This window comes from Lissotriton vulgaris, chromosome 1_1, assembly GCF_964263255.1.
Source record: "Lissotriton vulgaris chromosome 1_1, aLisVul1.2, whole genome shotgun sequence".
In the NCBI taxonomy this organism is placed as follows: domain Eukaryota; kingdom Metazoa; phylum Chordata; class Amphibia; order Caudata; family Salamandridae; genus Lissotriton; species Lissotriton vulgaris.
Window position 1 is genome coordinate 467,105,326 of NC_141685.1, and position 20,672 is coordinate 467,125,997.

General features: G+C 47.8%; 1 protein-coding gene across 1 annotated transcript in view; it reads right to left on the minus strand.

The window, feature by feature from the left end:
• Window positions 1-20,672, minus strand: part of DNAI4 (dynein axonemal intermediate chain 4) — a 641,148-nt gene that overhangs the window by 121,864 nt on the left and 498,612 nt on the right. Inside the window, exon 13 of the mRNA XM_086953805.1 lies at window positions 13,230-13,354. Within this exon, the coding sequence (XP_086809931.1) occupies window positions 13,230-13,354 (125 nt within the window). The remainder of the gene's footprint in view (window positions 1-13,229; window positions 13,355-20,672) is intronic.

Here is a 20,672-nt window from a genome sequence, read left to right on the forward strand (position 1 = left end):
ACATGCTTAGAGGCTACTGACAGCGAGAAGCCCAATCTTCTTTTACCAAGAAATGAGGGGAAATTGTATAGCGCTCTGAAGGTATTTATACAGCACTTACAGAACAAATATTGGGACAGGCATGTAAGATACTTAAATGGCAGATATTGCCCACGTTGGAGCTGGGGAACCTGGTTCAAGTCTGGCAGGCACGCTCAACATCCTGTAATTCGGGGGAAATCACTTAATCTCCCTGTGCCTAACAGATAACAAAGCACCTCGCACAGTGAGTAGAAATCAATCTTGTGACCACAGACGAGAAACACCAACATTTACCATTAATAGTACGCTGATGCAATTTTAATACAAATATGACTTTTCAGGGGGAGGGAAGCCCTCAAGCAAATAATTTAGTAGCGCTTGTGTAAATACTATAATAGGCAATTTTTGAGTGCCTAGAAACAGATTGGCAAACAAAACAAGTGATGGACCGAATGTGGATCAATGTCACACATTCACCCCAGTCCAAAGATCTGGGCCCAAATCCATCGTTTTTTTGCACTCCACACCACCCTGGGTTAGACAATGGCGATATGCAAATCAGCTCTGACCCTGTGCCCTATGGGAACAGTCCAGTCCGAACTACAAAAGCCATGTCCTTCCCAGAACGGAATCAAGCATCCGAGGACCAGACCGGTTTCGAGGTAACACCTCTCATCAGCCCGGCTAGCTTGACTCCAGTGGTGTGGAGTGCCTGGGACCCACGTCTGAGCATCCCCAGCGCACTTAGGGCGGAATTTGCAAACAAAACAAGTGATGGACCGAATGTGGATCAATGTCACACATTCACCCCAGTCCAAAGATCTGGGCCCAAATCCATCGTTTTTTTTGCACTCCACACCACCCTGGGTTAGACAATGGCGATATGCAAATCAGCTCTGACCCTGTGCCCCATGGGAACAGTCCAGTCCGAACTACAAAAGCCAAGTCCTTCCCAGAACGGAATCAAGCATCCGAGGACCGGACCGGTTTCGAGGTAACACCTCTCATCAGCCCGGCTAGCTTGACTCCAGTGGTGTGGAGTGCCTGGGACCCACGTCTGAGCATCCCCAGTGCGCTTAGGGCGGAATTTGCAAACAAAACAAGTGATGGACCGAATGTGGATCAATGTCACACATTCACCCCAGTCCAAAGATCTGGGCCCAAATCCATCATTTTTTTGCACTCCACACCACCCTGGGTTAGACAATGGCGATATGCAAATCAGCTCTGACCCTGTGCCCCATGGGAACAGTCCAGTCCGAACTACAAAAGCCATGTCCGTCCCAGAACGGAATCAAGCATCCGAGGACCGGACCGGTTTCGAGGTAACACCTCTCATCAGCCCGGCAAGCTTGACTCCAGTGGTGTGGAGTGGCTGGGACTCACGTCTGAGCATCCCCAGCGCACTTAGGGCGGAATTTGCAAACAAAACAAGTGACGGACCGAATGTGGATCAGTGTCACACATTCACCCCAGTCCAAAGATCTGGGCCCAAATCCATCGTTTTTTTGCACTCCACACCACCCTGGGTTAGACGATGGCGATATGCAAATCAGCTCTGACCCTGTGCCCCATGGGAACAGTCCAGTCCGAACTACAAAAGCCATGTCCTTCCCAGAACGGAATAAAGCATCCGAGGACCGGACCGGTTTCGAGGTAACACCTCTCATCAGCCCGGCTAGCTTGACTCCAGTGGTGTGGAGTGCCTGGGACCCACGTCTGAGCATCCCCAGCGCACTTAGGGCGGAATTTGCAAACAAAACAAGTGATGGACCGAATGTGGATCAATGTCACACATTCACCCCAGTCCAAAGATCTGGGCCCGAATCCATCGTTTTTTTGCACTCCACACCACCCTGGGTTAGACAATGGCGATATGCAAATCAGCTCTGACCCTGTGCCCCATGGGAACAGTCCAGTCCGAATTACAAAAGTCATGTCCTTCCCAGAACGGAATCAAGCATCCGAGGACCGGACCGGTTTCGAGGTAACACCTCTCATCAGCCCGGCTAGCTTGACTCCAGTGGTGTGGAGTGCCTGGGACCCACGTCTGAGCATCCCCAGCGCACTTAGGGCGGAATTTGCAAACAAAATAAGTGATGGACCGAATGTGGATCAATGTCACACATTCACCCCAGTCCATAGATCTGGGCCCGAATCCATCGTTTTTTTGCACTCCACACCACCCTGGGTTAGACAATGGCGATATGCAAATCAGCTCTGACCCTGTGCCCCATGGGAACAGTCCAGTCCGAACTACAAAAGCCATGTCCTTCCCAGAACGGAATCAAGCATCCGAGGACCGGACCGGTTTCGAGGTAACACCTCATCAGCCCGGCTAGCTTGACTCCAGTGGTGTGGAGTGCCTGGGACCCACGTCTGGGCATCCCCAGCGCACTTAGGGCGGAATTTGCAAACAAAACAAGTGATGGACCGGATGTGGATCAATGTCACACATTCACCCCAGTCCGAAGATCTGGGCCCAAATCCATCGTTTTTTTGCACTCCACACCACCCTGGGTTAGACAATGGCGATATGCAAATCAGCTCTGACCCTGTGCCCCATGGGAACAGTCCAGTCCGAACTACAAAAGCCATGTCCTTCCCAGAACGGAATCAAGCATCCGAGGACTGGACCGGTTTCGAGGTAACACCTCTCATCAGCCCGGCTAGCTTGACTCCAGTGGTGTGGAGTGCCTGGGACCCACGTCTTAGCATCCCCAGCGCACTTAGGGCGGAATTTGCAAACAAAACAAGTGATGGACCGAATGTGGATCAATGTCACACATTCACCCCAGTCCAAAGATCTGGGCCCAAATCCATCGTTTTTTTGCACTCCACACCACCCTGGGTTAGACAATGGCGATATGCAAATCAGCTTTGACCCTGTACCCCATGAGAACAGTCCAGTCCGAACTACAAAAGCCATGTCCTTCCCAGAACGGAATCAAGCATCCGAGGACCGGACCGGTTTCGAGGTAACACCTCTCATCAGCCCGGCTAGCTTGACTCCAGTGGTGTGGAGTGACTGGGACCCACGTCTGAGCATCCCCAGCGCACTTAGGGCGGAATTTGCAAACAAAACAAGTGATGGACCGAATGTGGATCAATGTCACACATTTACCCCAGTCCAAAGATCTGGGCCCAAATCCATTGTTTTTTTGCACTCCACACCACCCTTGGTTAGACAATGGCGATATGCAAATCAGCTCTGACCCTGTGCCCCATGGGAACAGTCCAGTCCGAACTACAAAAGCCATGTCCTTCCCAGAACGGAATCAAGCATCCGAGGACCGGACCGGTTTCGAGGTAACACCTCTCATCAGCCCGGCTAGCTTGACTCCAGTGGTGTGGAGTGCCTGGGACCCACGTCTGAGCATCCCCAGCGCACTTAGGGCGGAATTTGCAAACAAAACCAGTGATGGACCGAATGTGGATCAATGTCACACATTCATCCCAGTCCAAAGATCTGGGCCCAAATCCATCGTTTTTTTGCACTCCACACCACCCTGGGTTAGACAATGGCGATATGCAAATCAGCTCTGACCCTGTGCCCCATTGGAACAGTCCAGTCCGAGCTAAAAAAAGCCATGTCCTTCCCAGAACGGAATCAAGCATCCGAGGACCGGACCGGTTTCGAGGTAACACCTCTCATCAGCCCGGCTAGCTTGACTCCAGTGGTGTGGAGTGCCTGGGACCCACGTCTGAGCATCCCCAGCGCACTTACGGCGGAATTTGCAAACAAAACAAGTGATGGACCGAATGTGGATCAATGTCACACATTCACCCCAGTCCAAAGATCTGGGCCTAAATCCATCGTTTTTTTGCACTCCACACCACCCTGGGTTAGACAATGGCGATATGCAAATCAGCTCTGACCCTGTGCCCCATGGGAACAGTCCAGTCCGAACTACAAAAGCCATGTCCTTCCCAGAACGGAATCAAGCATCCGAGGACCGGACCGGTTTCAAGGTAACACCTCTCATCAGCCCAGCTAGCTTGACTCCAGTGGTGTGGAGTGCCTGGGACCCACGTCTGAGCATCCCCAGCGCACTTAGGGCGGAATTTGCAAACAAAACAAGTGATGGACCGAATGTGGATCAATGTCACACATTCACCCCAGTCCAAAGATCTGGGCCAAAATCCATCATTTTTTTGCACTCCACACCACCCTGGAGTAGACAAGGGCGATATGCAAATCAGCTCTGACCCTGTGCCCCATGGGAACAGTCCAGTCCGAACTACAAAAGCCATGTCCTTCCCAGAACGGAATCAAGCATCCGAGGACCGGACCGGTTTCGAGGTAACACCTCTCATCAGCCCGGCTAGCTTGACTCCAGTGGTGTGGAGTGCCTGGGACCCACGTCTGAGCATCCCCAGCGCACTTAGGGCGGAATTTGCAAACAAAGCAAGTGATGGACCGAATGTGGATCAATGTCACACATTCACCCCAGTCCAAAGATCTGGGCCCAAATCCATCGTTTTTTTGCACTCCACACCACCCTGGGTTAGACAATGGCGATATGCAAATCAGCCCTGACCCTGTGCCCCATGGGAACAGTCCAGTCCGAACTACAAAAGCCATGTCCTTCCCAGAACGGAATCAAGCATCCGAGGACCGGACCGATTTCGAGGTAACACCTCTCATCAGCCCGGCTAGCTTGGCTCCAGTGGTGTGGAGTGCCTTGGACCCACGTGTGAGCATCCCCAGCGCACTTAGGGCGGAATTTGCAAACAAAACAAGTGATGGACCGAATGTGGATCAATGTCACACATTCACCCCAGTCCAAAGATCTGGGCCCAAATCCATCGTTTTTTTGCACTCCACACCACCCTGGGTTAGACAGTGGCGATATGCAAATCAGCTCTGACCCTGAGTCAAGCTAGCCGGGCTGATGAGAGGTGTTACCTCGAAACCGGTCCGGTCCTCGGATGCTTGATTCCGTTCTGGGAAGGACCTGGCTTTTGTAGTTCGGACTGGACTGTTCCCATGGGGCACAGGGTCAGAGCTGATTTGCATATCGCCATTGTCTAACCCAGGGTGGTGTGGAGTGCAAAAAAACGATGGATTTGGGCCCAGATCCTTGGACTGGGGTGAATGTGTGACATTGATCCACATTCTGTCCATCACCTGTTTTGTTTGCAATTGCCGCCATAAGTGCGCTGGGGATGCTCAGACGTGGGTCCCAGGCACTCCACACCACTGGAGTCAAGCTAGCCGGGCTGATGAGAGGTGTTACCTCGAAACCGGTCCGGTCCTCGGATGCTTGATTCCGTTCTGGGAAGGACATGGCTTTTGTAGTTCGGACTGGACTGTTCCCATGGGGCACAGGGTCAGAGCTGATTTGTATATCGCCATTGTCTAACCCAGGGTGGTGTGGAGTGCAAAAAAACGATGGATTTGGGCACAGATCCTTGGACAGGGGTGAATGTGTGACATTGATCCACATTCTGTCCATCACCTGTTTTCTTTGCAGTTGCCGCCATAAGTGCGCTGGGGATGCTCAGACGTGGGTCCCAGGCACTCCACACCACTGGAGTCAAGCTAGCCGGGCTGATGAGAGGTGTTACCTCGAAACCGGTCCGGTCCTCGGATGCTTGATTCCGTTCTGGGAAGGACATGGCTTTTGTAGTTCGGACTGGACTGTTCCCATGGGGCACAGGGTCAGAGCTGATTTGCATATCGCCATTGTCTAACCCAGGGTGCTGTGGAGTGCAAAAAAACGATGGATTTGGGCACAGATCCTTGGACTGGGGTGAATGTGTGACATTGATCCACATTCTGTCCATCACCTGTTTTGTTTGCAATTGCCGCCATAAGTGCGCTGGGGATGCTCAGACGTGGGTCCCAGGCACTCCACACCACTGGAGTCAAGCTAGCCGGGCTGATGAGAGGTGTTACCTCGAAACCGGTCCGGTCCTCGGATGCTTGATTCCGTTCTGGGAAGGACATGGCTTTTGTAGTTCGGACTGGACTGTTCCCATGGGGCACATGGTCAGAGCTGATTGGCATATCGCCATTGTCTAACCCAGGGTGTTGTGGAGTGCAAAAAACGATGGATTTGGGCCCAGATCCTTGGACTGGGGTGAATGTGTGACATTGATCCACATTCTGTCCATCACCTGTTTTGTTTGCAATTGCCGCCATAAGTGCGCTGGGGATGCTCAGACGTGGGTCCCAGGCACTCCACACCACTGGAGTCAAGCTAGCCGGGCTGATGAGAGGTGTTACCTCGAAACCGGTCCGGTCCTCGGATGCTTGATTCCGTTCTGGGCAGGACATGGCTTTTGTAGTTCGGACTGGACTGTTCCCATGGGGCACAGGGTCAGAGCTGATTTGCATATCGCCATTGTCTAACCCAGGGTGGTGTGGAGTGCAAAAAAACGATGGATTTGGGCCCAGATCCTTGGACTGGGGTGAATGTGTGACATTGATCCACATTCTGTCCATCACCTGTTTTGTTTGCAATTGCCGCCATAAGTGCGCTGGGGATGCTCAGACGTGGGTCCCAGGCACTCCACACCACTGGAGTCAAGCTAGCCGGGCTGATGAGAGGTGTTACCTCGAAACCGGTCCGGTGCTCGGATGCTTGATTCCGTTCTGGGAAGGACATGGCTTTTGTAGTTCGGACTGGACTGTTCCCATGGGGCACAGGGTCAGAGCTGATTTGCATATCGCCATTTTCTAACCCAGGGTGGTGTGGAGTGCAAAAAAACGATGGATTTGGGCCCAGATCCTTGGACTGGGGTGAATGTGTGACATTGATCCACATTCTGACCATAACCTGTTTTGTTTGCAATTGCCGCCATAAGTGCACTGGGGATGCTCAGACGTGGGTCCCAGCCAGGCACTCCACACCACTGGAGTCAAGCTAGCCGGGCTGATGAGAGGTGTTACCTCGAAACCGGTCCGGTCCTCGGATGCTTGATTCCGTTCTGGGAAGGACATGGCTTTTGTAGTTTGGACTGGACTGTTCCCATGGGGCACAGGGTCAGAGCTGATTTGCATATCGCCATTGTCTAACCCAGGGTGGTGTGGAGTGCAAAAAACGATGGATTTGGGCCCAGATCCTTGGACTGGGGTGAATTTGTGACATTGATCCATATTCTGTCCATCACCTGTTTTGTTTAGAAACAGATTGGGGCAGAGTGTTGAGGACTCCAGGACAACATCGTGTTCCCTGCCCCCGTATCCACTTACACTGGTCAATGCGCAGCCCTGTGAGTTTTCCACGCTATGTGATCGGCTTGTCAGCCAGGGCATAAAGCTGCAGGTCGTGTTTTGGGCAGGGCATGCAATGCGGGCCGCACCTCAGGTAGTGGGGGAGGGCGGTTTCCAAACGGGACTGTAAGTGTTTGCTGCGTGGGCTGTTCAGAGAGAAGAGTTGTTGCTAGGCAGGGTCACTTCCTGAGGTTATGTATGATAAGTTTCAGAATAAGGCTGCAGGATTCGGTGGAGTGCCCTCGGCTTAACCCTAAGGCGTTGGAGTGCTTCTAGGTTTTATGAATGATTTCACCCTAACTCCGTGTCTTTGACCTAAAGAAGGCAGCATATGGGGCAGAGACAGTGGGTGTCAGATGTATTATACCCCATTGATAATCACATTTGTTCCCATTAAATCTATGTGTGGCTGTTGTTTAGGTGGTATTAAAATAGGACCCTGGGTTAGGCAAGAACTGTGGAATATGTTGCTAATAATTACAAGGAAAATGTCAGTTCCAAATCTCGGCTGTATGGGATAGCACAATCATTTTCATAAGCAGACAGCTCTGCAGGCAGTTCCAGTTGGTATTTCGGTAACTCCTCTGGATGAGGAGGGGATGGTTATTACACCTTTTAAAATCCAGTGGGAAGGGCGCAGAGGGTCCAAGGGAACTCTTTGTGCAATGGGGAGGAAGGTTGTGCAGGGATCGGAAAAGAATGGGCTGCTTATAAGGAGAGCTTGCAGGCTCTAAATAGACCCCGTTTTACAGAGCAGGGTTCTTCAATTGCACAAGCTCTCCACTTTGTATTTGGAGTTGCCATGCTAACCTCTGTTTATATTTTGGAGTGTCACCAAATTTATTTTTCACCTGTGGTAGCCACCGTTTTATAGTTTTGGTTACATTCAACATCACAACATTTTAGTGTGCAAATTAAAGCGAAGAAATGGAATGCGCTTGGGGCTGTTAGTGCAAGGAATTGAACGTTGGTTGTTCTTTCATTACACAACGCCTTGTATTAAGTTGTAAAGATTGCAGGAAGAGCACAACTGTGTGCTCTGGGTTTTTGTTTCTAACTCCGCCTTTCGTTGCAAGTGTTACACAAATATTCAGTAATCGTGCATTTCAGTAGAGCAAGCTGGTAGGGAATGGATCACGTGTGGTGGCTCCCCAGTGGATCACACTTGTGGTTCCACAATATGTGTTCGGTGCACACTGCAGGCACGGACTTCACTGGTGATGGTGCAAAGCGCAGGGATTGTTCAAGGAGGGAGCGACTGGTGACCCTCAGCCCATTTTCACGTGCCATCTGTTATGTTTGCTCACTATGATTTTAGCACGTTGCACACATGCAGCGCCGTCAGTTCAGGTTGTTTTTTCCGGCATTCAGCAGTGGTGGCTCCCCAGTGGATCACTGTTCGGTGCACACTGCAGGCACGGACTTCACTGGTGATGGTGCAAAGCGCGGAGATTGTTCAAGGAGGGAGCGACTGGTGACCCTCAGCCCATTTTCACGTGCCATCTGTTATGTTTGCTCACTATGATTTTAGCACGTTGCACACATGCAGCGCCGTCAGTTCAGGTTGTTTTTTTCCGGCATTCAGCAGTGGTGGCTCCCCAGTGGATCACACTTGTGGTTCCACAATATGTGTTCGGTGCACACTGCAGGCACGGACTTCACTGGTGATGGTGCAAAGCGCAGGGATTGTTCAAGGAGGGAGCGACTGGTGACCCTCAGCCCATTTTCACGTGCCATCTGTTATGTTTGCTCACTAGGATTTTAGCACGTTGCACACATGCAGCGCCGTCAGTTCAGGTTGTTTTTTCCGGCATTCAGCAGTGGTGGCTCCCCTGTGGATCACTGTTCGGTGCACACTGCAGGCACGGACTTCACTGGTGATGGTGCAAAGCGCGGGGATTGTTCAAGGAGGGAGCGACTGGTGACCCCCAGCCAGTTTTCACGTGCCATCTGTTATGTTTGCTCACTATGATTTTAGCACGTTGCACACATGCAGCGCCGTCAGTTCAGGTTGTTTTTTTCCGGCATTCAGCAGTGGTGGCTCCCCAGTGGATCACACTTGTGGTTCCACAATATGTGTTCGGTGCACACTGCAGGCACGGACTTCACTGGTGATGGTGCAAAGCGCGGGGATTGTTCAAGGAGGGAGCGACTGGTGACCCTCAGCCCATTTTCACGTGCCATCTGTTATGTTTGCTCACTATGATTTTAGCATGTTGCACACATGCAGCGCCGTCAGTTCAGGTTGTTTTTTTCCGGCATTCAGCAGCATAGTGTGCAGTGAGACTGCTCTTAGAGCCCGATGGTGCTATATCCGAGACTGATAACAACACACTTAACTGTTTATGGCTGATGAAAATTAAGATTTTGCTGTGTGTTAAACACCTACACAGTATACCACTGTGACTGGAATGCCTGAGAGTGCACTGCTCCCCGGATTGATAAGTAGAAAGTAAGTGGGTGTGAGGGTCAGGTGGAGGGTGGGAGGCCTGAGGGTAGAGATGTACTCTAGTGGCTGGCTTGCCATTTCGAACCAAGAAGCCTGAGGCCTAATTGTGGATTTCCCACTTTACCAGTGTTGTGAGAGACTGGTTAGATGTTGCACATGGACATACTGTGAACCGTGCATTAAATGCGAAAGGAAAGACAACTAAACTATACACAAACTTGTTTTCTTTCACTGTGCCCTGTCGATGGTGCCCTTGGGTCCTGAGGATTAATTTTAAAGTATCTGTCATTTGGCCCTGGTTCCATTTTGTTTCGGCACTCTGGTTACAGCCTTTCACTCCGACGGGGCACATTTGTCTGTTGGCAGCTTTTCCAAAAGATGTTTCTGTGATCTAGCGCTTACTTAGCTTCTTCCACGTAACTCACTGAATCGGCTACGCAAATTCTTCCAGTCCCTAAAGGATTTAATGTCAAGAAATGCAGTTAGGCAATGGAGCCGAGTGTTTTGGGTGTGCTGAGTGGTATCACACCCTGGGCAGGGAAAATGAATTTCCAATGCAATGCAATAGGTCTCCCACTAGGGAAACTTTAAGCTATTGGTGTTGAAAATAAAAAAAATTGTTTTTGTTAAAAAAATATCCCAGCAGTAGCATAAGTAAGAGAACAAGCACTGGTGTTGCCAATAGGTCTTGCAGTAGGAAAGTTGGAGCTATTGGTTTTGTAAATGACAAAGCCCTTTATGTTTTTACAATGAAAACAAAAATAAAAGGCATTGTTATTTGCAATTGTAATAGCTCCAACTTTCCTACTGCCAGACCTATTGGCAACGCCAGTGCTTGTTTCTTTTTGTGGGCCTATTTTATGTAAATGTAAATGTAAATGTACAGGAATTTATATAGCGCAAATCACCGAGCGGTTTCTAAGCGCTTGCTTAGGGAACCCGTCCTGGTATTCCCCTGTGAGATAACCCCGGCAGGGTATCCGCAATGTGAAAGCCAGGCATCCCGCCGCGAGGGGCCGCTGTGGAGATTAAGCAAGCTATTGCCCAGAGTCGCAGAGTGTGAACCCATGAATCGAGTAGGCACCGGAGCGAGAATTGTCGAGTCCATGGACATTTTAGGACTCAAGACCCCGCCGAGCCCCATGTTCCACTGTATCGGGTTTTACTGTTGATTTCTCCGATATTAAAACAAACATTGCCTGCGGCAAGCTCAAATCCTTGCAGTCTCCCATACCTTGCATAACAGTTATAAAGTGTGTCTTTACAAGTTCAAAACTGCCCTCATTTATGAATATAGGCAACTTTTTTAGCTATCTATTTCACTAAAGGGGACCACTTTTATTTTGGTGCCAGGGCCTATTTTCTATCCCACTCTGACCCTGATAAAATCCCACTGTATAGCATGCTTATGGTCATTTATTTGGTGGTTCATCGGACAGTAACAGACAGTAACTTAGCTTTAAATAATAATAATAATAATAATAAGTCATTTGTAAAGCGCCTGGCTACACAAGGAACTGTGTGTCCCCCCGCTAACTGCTGATAAAATGCCCAAGGGGCCGAAGATGCCAAGGCCGCAGGACTTACAGAATAGGAAACAAGTGTGTTTTTAGTTTCCGCCGGAATCTAATTTCAGACGGCTCCATCCTAAGATGCAGAGGGAGAGCGTTCCAGTGTTTGGAGGCCAGATACCTAAATGAGCGTCCGCCCATTCTGGCCCTAAGGATGCGGGGAGTTTTAAACAGCATCACGCCAGACGATCTTAGGTTCCGGGTTGGGCGATGAATGACAAGGAGATCTTTTAGGTAGTCCGGGCCTTTGTCTTGGGCAATGCGATGCGCAAAGGTGAGGACTTAAGATTTCTTAAGATTGCTTAGGATTGTTGGTCAAAATGCTTGAAATGGAATAGTATATCCTTTTAACATCAGAGCTATGAGCGGGGACTAGTGAAGAACTAATAGTACTATAGTTACGTACCAGAGATCTTCAATAAACTCAGTCCTCTTCCTCGTCACAGTCATAGCTCTCTTCGATACTTTCCCCCATTTGATCTTTTATCAACAGTTGTGATATTGCTTAGTTCCAAAAAGGACTTCTGCATGAGGTTCTTATTTAATACAAAGGACTATTACATTGTCTGTTAGCCAGACGTGAATTTCTCTCATAATACAACTGGGTGACTAAGGGCTTCATTACGACTGTCTCTGATTTAGACGCAGAGACACCCGGGTGAGGAAGAGGGTGAAATCGCTGACTCTCTCAGTATCCCCCACACTTAAATCTGGGATTGCCAGTTATTTCCCTTGACGGCTGGAAAAACATGCAGACCCAGAAATATGGAAACCAAATTCATATGTTTCCCCCTTCCAGGTGAAATAATAGGCCCAAATTTGCACTAATTTGCCCATGGTGTAGAGGAGGTGGTAATTGGGTATTGGTATTTGTGGAGGTCTGTGGTGTGGGTTATGTGTGATGAGTGGAGGATAGAGCAGGTTAGAAATGAGCTAGGGGGGGCATTTGCTGCTCTCCCGTGCTGCAGAAAAAGGTCAGAAGGGGCTGGACACAGCAGCTGCCTGTAGCCCTCTCAGAACCTCACAAGTCTCTTGGCCTGGCGCCTCCCAGCCCACAATGCACAAGATCTACTATTTTCAGACCCAGTACTTCTAGATCCAGAGACACAGGATAACTTGTGGAGTGATTATCACACCACCACATAAGCCTGAGCAATGAACTCTGTTCTGCTCGCGGAGTTTGTGAAGTTTTCCACACTCCACGTTACGCGGAGCTCACAGAGTTAGTTTTGTTCCTCGCTTGCACTTGTCAACATCAAGTTGGTGAGCTTGAGCAACGAAAATCCACCTCCCAGCAAGATTTTTCCTCATTCAAGATAGTCAACGTCGAGTTGGCAAACGCGAGCATGAAAAATCAACCTCCCGGTGAGATTCCTCAACACGGGCAGTCAGATTTCTCATTGAGAGTGGTCGCTATGCTCGCAACCACTGGCATTGAGAAACTATCCATTTGCATAGGGAAAGCTGCAGCTGGAGTAAAACAATCCACTCGAGTGGCAGACTGGAAGCAGCGCCTGATGTTTGTGATGATTGCACACTGCGGAAGAGTTTTTTTCCACTTCACAGAGTTCTGCCTAGTGGAGGTAAACGCCCAGGCTTGCGTCACAGCGATACTGCTCCTGGCCCCTGGTAATGATGGCCTAAGAATATGAACTAAGTTTTCATTTTAAAGAGCTATACCGTCTTGTAGTGCAGCTGCACAATGTATGCATTTAATTTCCGTCAGCAAAACAGGATTGTAACTATTGATATACATGCTCCAAGGCCCATAAACAAAACCAGGTTTCTGCAAACTACAAACAACTCCTGGTTTAGTTATCCTGCCTGGATTTGCCACACAAACAACACACAGGGCTAGTATACAATGGAATGAACTGTAATAGTAAAGCCTGTCTAACGTCGCACAGAAAGATAACAGTGAATTGCGCATGCGCCGATGAGTACAAAATAATAATTCTTAGTTTACCTTCAGATGGAAATCAAAACACAATCCCGGTGCCCGACGGAAAATGAACGCTTCACTTTTCTTGTCTCCGTCTTGTGAGTTTTTCTTGGATTTCTCAACTACTGTTCGCTTTATCTTCATCAGATCTAAACCATACAAAGTTATGGTCACTTTTACATAATAAACATGTGTCTGTGCGCAAAGAGCGGATTGACAAAAGGTTTTCTAAATGTAAATGATAACAAAAACCATGGAGAAATGTTAACATCAGTCATTGTCATAGTACCTTTATTCGATTATTACACAGATAATTGTAAAAGAACAGTAAAAGACAATATAAATACAAGCGAATTAAAAGCACACATAATTTGAAACATTTCCAGACATTTCAGAAAACTCCCCACAGAGGATCATTCTACAAGCCGACTTAAATAAAGTATGTAAGAAATACAGTGCATGTTGCATTTCGTAAAATTCATTTAGTTGTTTTATTGACCTTTTTAATTCATCTTTCCTCCCAGTAAAAACTCCTTCAAGAACCTATTCTGGCATCCAAACAAAATCTGATTGAAAGTGACTTGTCTTTAAGATAAGCGTAGTAGTTTCACATTACTAAATATTTGCTCATTCTAAAAATCAATCCTATACTACTGGAACAGTAAAAAATACACTTTTTGGATAATTTAGGCAAAATATGTATTAACACATCCAAAACACTCTGGTGAAAATAACTTTAACGTCAGCTATTTGGTGTGTTTTTGCTCCCGATTTTGATATTCGTGGAAAATAACACAAGCAAACATTTTTTTGCATTTATTTTGCTCGTGTTATTACTCATTGCAATGTTGTGCATAGGCATTAAAACCAGTTAAAAGACAATTCAAACTGCCTATGCAGAAGCTGAAATTGTGTTCAGCTCCTTCTGGGAGCAATGTCCAAAACTGGTGAAAATGCTATTGAGTCCCTTACTCAGAGGTCTACGTAACCCCTAGAAGGAGGGCTTTAAGTGGGACAAGTCCTGCAAGGTCTCAGGCCTGGTAGTAAAGAAAAACAACGGGCCCGTAACAGGCTCTATACTCCTTTTCTTAACTTTATTGGCAAGACCACTGATTGATTTCTCTGTAAAAATTCTCAAGGTATTCCATGTCAGTCATGGAATCCCTGTTTACATTTCGCATGTTTTATTTAATATTTCAGTCCCTGGGAGTATTCGCTCTTTTCAAGATGTTGCACTTCTGTATTTGTTTCATGCAACATAGGACTCTTTTGTAGTGCATATTTTGAACTCAGTTGACTATAGGTGTCTGACTGTGTTCAGTTCTTGGCTGTCATATTTTCAGAATTTAATTTTTTTCAATTCTAATTATTCAAATCAAAATCATTACCGGTATTCGTGTATCTGATACAGCTAAAAAGCATTTAACAGCCTATAGATCTGGTGTGCATTGATTATATGTGGTGGTTTGTATGTGACATGTCTGGGTGCAAGAACAGAAAAATCACAGAAGCATCCAAATACGGGTTAGGTGACACAGTGTGTGAGGCACAGGAGTTTAGTTTCCATGTTTTAACTACACCATAATTTACATAGGCCACACCTCTTGGAAAAGGATTGCTACTTTCACCAGTGGCATAATGCAACATGATAGGGCCCACCTGCAGAATGTGGCCAGGGCCCCTTAGACTCCCATATCGCACAGACATTCATAGGTCTAGGTTAGGTTGAATGAGGCACAAGGGTTTTGGGGGCCTGTGTTACACCTCAGAGTTATAGTTTTTTCCCATAACCCTTTTGGAGACCACCCTACCTTCCTCATCCCACTTAAAAGTACTGCTATATAAGCATATGACTATATATTAAGCACAAACGTATGAAGGTGGAAGAAATTGATACTGTAACTCAAGAAAATTATTGTATTATCACCTGTGAGCAACAAAAAATGTCAATGTTGGCCTTTTTAGAGAGACTGACACAATTGTCTCATTTTGTCCCTTGCAAAACCATCTGGCCAACTGGTACAAGGTTTTCAACATCACGTTAGCCATCTTCATGGATTATCATCAAACATCACTTCTGAACAAGGGTCACAGTTCATCTTCCTTTTGTGCTGCTTAAGCTCATGTGTATATGTTTCAATGTACAGACCGAATCGCAAACTGAGTGGGTAAATCAACCCCTAAAGCAGTACTTCATCTCAAATGTTCCAGTTCTTGTGCTGACTTGCTTTAGCAAGCAGAATGTGTGTCTGTGCCTTATTAACAAAATGTGTTAATTAATTTCCATAACCCAAGGTTGCTGAAGCATCTTGTAGTTCTGATCCTAGTTCCATTTATAGAGGCCAGGCTTCAGGCACTAATCTAAATATGCACCGATTTAGTAGAAGCCCGAAGAGTTTATAAAGGTGACATAGACATTTGGTATACAGCACATCTGACTTATTATAAGTGTATCGTTAAGGTGTTTCTACCTACTGAAAGCCTATTCTTTTGTCAGGCAAGGTTTCAACTCCAAATGTTGAGCCAATTATTTTAAACATACTCATATCAAATACTTTCATGGGCAAGGAGGAAGGTTTAGCTCCCAAACACAACCGTTAATTTGAAAAAAACTGTCAAAGGAGAAGAAACCTGAAGCTCACTCACGTCGGGCCAATGTTTGGTGAAAAGAAAGACATTTTAACTCACAAGAATGTAAGGGCTCAAACGACTGTCTCATTCAAAAAGTCAACAGTGAAGATCCTACTGATAATGAAAGTGCAGGAGGGAACGCATGCTGAAGGTGCCTTAGAAACACCGAGTACCAATTTCATCTTCAAGAGAGAGCTTTTATCTGGATAAGACATGCAGGCAGAAATTGCCTCTATATATTGTTTGACTATATCTATATGAAAATCAGATTAAAAGTGGCAGGGTCAACCTCTGCGCATGGTCGAGTAAAGGTTAACACCTTACGAGTTTCAACAGTGCTCAAAGGATAACGGAAACAACGGTCACCTAACGTTTCAAAATTTGAAGGCCGATAGCCCCAAATGTCATTTACACAAAAGTTTTTATCTCGAGCAAAAGTTCAGTAAAGTTCAAATTCCACTGATTCGCAGTTGTAGAAAGTTCTTCTTTTTATTCCAAGCATCCAGTACCAAATTCACAGTGTTACAGACAATTCTTCATCATTATAATTGAAATCCTGTGTTCAAAACCTCATAGACACTAAAAACTATTTAGAAAAACATTTTTCGCCATTAAAGCCAACACATGTTTCGTCTGGGGTCAATCTCCCATCGACTTCCTCGGGGCTACAATAAAGCAAAACACCATAACTGTCTGTACCGCTAACCTGCCCTAGGGTTAGTATGATGTGAAAGTCCAAATCAAGAGACAAATGATAAAATTAAAATTAAAGGTAAAGTAATGGGTAAGGAAGATAATGAGGGTATCATAGATGAAAGTAATCACCTCAAACCAAAGTTTATCCAATGTGTCACCAAACAAACATGACTATTAATCATACTACAAGTGAAGCCCAAAAAGTTTAACTAAATAAAAAAATTACAAGATCAAACAACATAGTGCCAGTTTGTGAGCGAATGCCAACTCACCACATTAATCCATGTAAAATCAAAGTTTATCACTATCAAAAGGCATAGATATCCTCCAATACCTAGTCACAAAAATATATATTTGATCAGTGTCTCATGATCAAATAGTAAAGAATCATATATATATTATATATATATATATATATATATATATATATATATATATATATATATATATATATATATATATATATATATATATATATATATATATATATTAAAAAGCCATACCTTTTAGTCAAATAGGTCATAGTGATAGTTATCGATATGTAATCTCGAAAAAATTATAAATCTTGTATTACCAACATGCATTATCCACATGAATAATAGATCCTATATTCAGTGGCGGCACCTCCATGTGGATGGAGGAGCGTTGCCACACTGCTTTCTCATGGTGCAAGAAGCAGAAACATAAAATGGTATTATGCAATGGTAAAAATACCATTTTATGTTTCTCCTCTCCTCTCGCACTGTGAGAAAGCAGAAGGGTTTGGTTGAGGGCAGGCAGGTGGGCGGTCTTGCTCCAGGGCAGTGGAGTAGTGGCTTGCCCACTGTTATGGGCGCTGACTGCTTGGTCGACCATACCAGTCATGCGCACTCCTTTTCTCATGGAGAAAATGGTCTCCCCATAGATGCCTGTGTGGACAGCGTCCCAGCCAATCACAACGATGCCATTGCAGCTTTGTGATTGGCTTAGGGGAGGGGAGGGAGGCTGCCTGCTTCCTGCGAGGACTTGGAGCAGAGACGACACAACGGGGGACCGGACCGGGCTGGCGAAGGTACATTTTTATTTTTCATTTAAAATTGACCCCCGAGTCGTGGCCAAGATGGCAACCGAGTAGGACGTGCCTGCTCGTCACTCTGTCCAGCCACAGGCCCTATACGCTTAAAATGCTGAATTGATGAGCCTGGTGGTAGCCCTGGATCGTCTCGATACCTCGAGGCAACAGAACTGCTGCTATGCGATGCCATGGGGCAGGACATCGACCTGGCAGGCAGCAGCTAACAGCCTGGACTTCCTCCTGGCCCCTGGGTCAAGTGAGTCAGCTGAGCAAGCTACGCCAGCCTCGGGCAGAGAAGCCTGAGTTAGGCCGCTCAGGGACGCTGCAGACACTGGCGGCCCGGCAAGGGGAAAAGCTGCGACAGGGTCTCCAACCCCATTCGGAGATGCGGCCTGGGCTCTCAACTGGGAGAGGAGCCTGTTCGAGTGCCGTCGCTGAATTGAGTTGGCCATCCTACTATGACCCCGCTTGGCCCACCCCTCCTTCTGGCTTCAAGTTAAGGCGAAGCGGCTGTGCGGACTATGCGAGGCCCCGGAGGCGTGGCTGACGCAACCTGGCCTGATACTGCAGAGTAGTTTGAGAGCCACGCTGGGGACAAAGGTGGCAGAGGGAGGCCCTGCAACTGATCGGAGACCGGCTCCAGCGCCCTGTCGGGGTGAAGGCCTCAACAACGAGACGCCGGTGGCACAAGTCGACCCTCTCCCGCTGTGGGAGGCAGCCACGTAAGATGTCAGTTGGACTTTTCATGTGCAGGGGAGCAGTTTGAAAAGGCACAACTGGAGCGGGAAATTGAGTTCCAGATGACAAACAGACCCCCTGGGGGCAGTGGGAGACACGCACTACCAGAGAAGGGAGCCAGGCCCCAATAGTAAACAGAAAGAGAGGGAAGCACCTGAAGTCAAGTCAAGTCAAGTCAGAGAATTTGTATAGCGCACTACATACCCAGAGGGTTTCAAGGCGCTTAGAAAGGGTAGGAGGATTACTTGCCAAATATCCACGTTTTAAGTTGCTTTCTGAATGCTAGGTGGTTCTGGGTAAGGCGAAGGTAAGCGGGGAGTGAGTTCCATGTTTTAGCAGCCAGGTATGAGAAGGATCTGCCTCCCATGGTGGTCTTGTTGATGCGAGGTACAGTGGCGAGGGCTTGGCTGGAAGAACGTAGTTGGCGGGAGGGGGTGTAGAAGGACAGTCGTGAGTTGAGGCATTCTGGTCCGATGTCGTAGAGTGATTTGTGTGCGTGGGTTAGCAGTCGGAAAGTGATCCTCTTATTGACGGGCAGCCAGTGGAGGTCTTTGAGGTGACCAGAGAGGTGTTCATTGCGTGGGATGTCTAATATGATCCTGGCTGAGGCGTTTTGGATTCGTTGGAGTTTTTTCTGGAGTTTAGCGGTAGTGCCTGCGTAGGCGTAGAGGGTGTTTCCGTAGTCCAGTCGGCTTGTGACCAGAGCATGGGTGACTGTTTTCCTTGTTTCGGTGGGGATCCAGCGAAATGTTTTTCTGAGCATGCGAAGAATGTTGAAGCAGGAAGAGGATACGGTGCTGACTTGTCTGTTCATTGAGAGTGAAGAATCCAGGATGACGCCTAGGTTCCGTGCGTGGTCTGTCGGGATGGGTGCTTTTCCGAGGGCTTCCGGCCACCAGGAGTCGTCCCATGCAGAGGGGGATGTACCTAAGATGAGGACTTCAGTTTTGTCTGAGTTCAGTTTCAGACGGCTTTGTTTCATCCATTCGGCAACTTCTTTCATTCCTTCGTGTAGGTTAGATTTGGCGGTGCTGGGGTCATTGGTGAGAGAAAGGATTAGTTGAGTGTCATCAGCGTAAGAGATGATGTTGAGGTTGTGTTGGCGGGCGATGGCCGCGAGGGGGCTCATGTATACGTTGAAGAGGGTGGGGCTGAGTGAGGATCCTTGTGGTACGCCACAGATGACTTCAGTGGCCTCGGACTTGAATGGTGGGAGGCGGACTCTCTGGGTTCTTCCGGTGAGGAACGAGGTGATCCATTCAAGTGCTTTTCCTTGGATTCCGATGTTATTGAGGCGTTGTAAAAGGGTGCTGTGGCAGACTGTGTCGAATGCTGCAGAGAGGTCGAGGAGGATGAGGGCGACTGTGTCTCCATTGTCCAGTAGAGTTCGAATGTCGTCTGTTGCTGCGATGAGGGCGGTCTCAGTGCTGTGTTTTGCTCGGAAGCCAGATTGTGAGGAGTCGAGGGATTTGTTGGCTTCGAGGAAGACGGCGAGCTGGTTGTTGACAGCTTTCTCGATGACTTTGGCCGGGAATGGAAGGAGCGAGATGGGGCGGTAATTTTTGAGTTCAGTGGGGTCCGCTGTGGGTTTTTTCAGAAGGGCGGTGAGTTCAGCGTGTTTCCAGTCTTCCGGGAAGGTGGCGGAGTTGAAGGAGCAGTTGATGACGTCTCGGAGGTGCGGTGCTATGACGGAGTCTGCTTTGTTGAAGATGTGATGAGGACATGGGTCTGTGGGGGATCCTGAGTGGATGGAATTCATCAGGCGGATTGTGTCCTCAGTGGAGATTGGGTTCCAGTCGTTGAGGGTGTTCAAGGGGTGAGAGTGTTCAGCAGATGGTAGGGTGGGTTGGTTTCCGGGTTGGTTGTCGAAGCTGTTGTGGATGTCTGCAATCTTGTTGTGGAAGAATGAGGCTAGGGAGTCGCAGAGGGCTTGAGAGGGGGTGATGTCGTTGGAGTTGGCCGAGGGATTGGAAAATTCCTTGACGATGTTGAAAAGTTCCTTGCTGTTGTGGGCGTTGTTGTCAAGTCGATCCTTGAATGCTGTTTTCTTGGCCTTTCGGATTAGTTGGTGGTGAGTGCGGGTGGCGTTTTTGAAGGCGTCCCTGGTGCTGGTGTTTGGGTCTTTTTTCCAGGCCTTTTCAAGGGAGCGGCAGAGTTTCTTGGACTTCTTAAGATCATCGTTGAACCATGAGGCCTTTTTGCTGCCAGGTTTGCTTTGGCGTTTTTTCAGTGGTGCCAAGGTGTCGGCGGTGTTGGATAACCATAGGGTGAGGTTGGCGGCGGCTTCGTTTGCCTTAGAAGAGTGGGCTGGGGTGTTTAGAAGGAGCGATGCGGAGATCTGGTCCGTG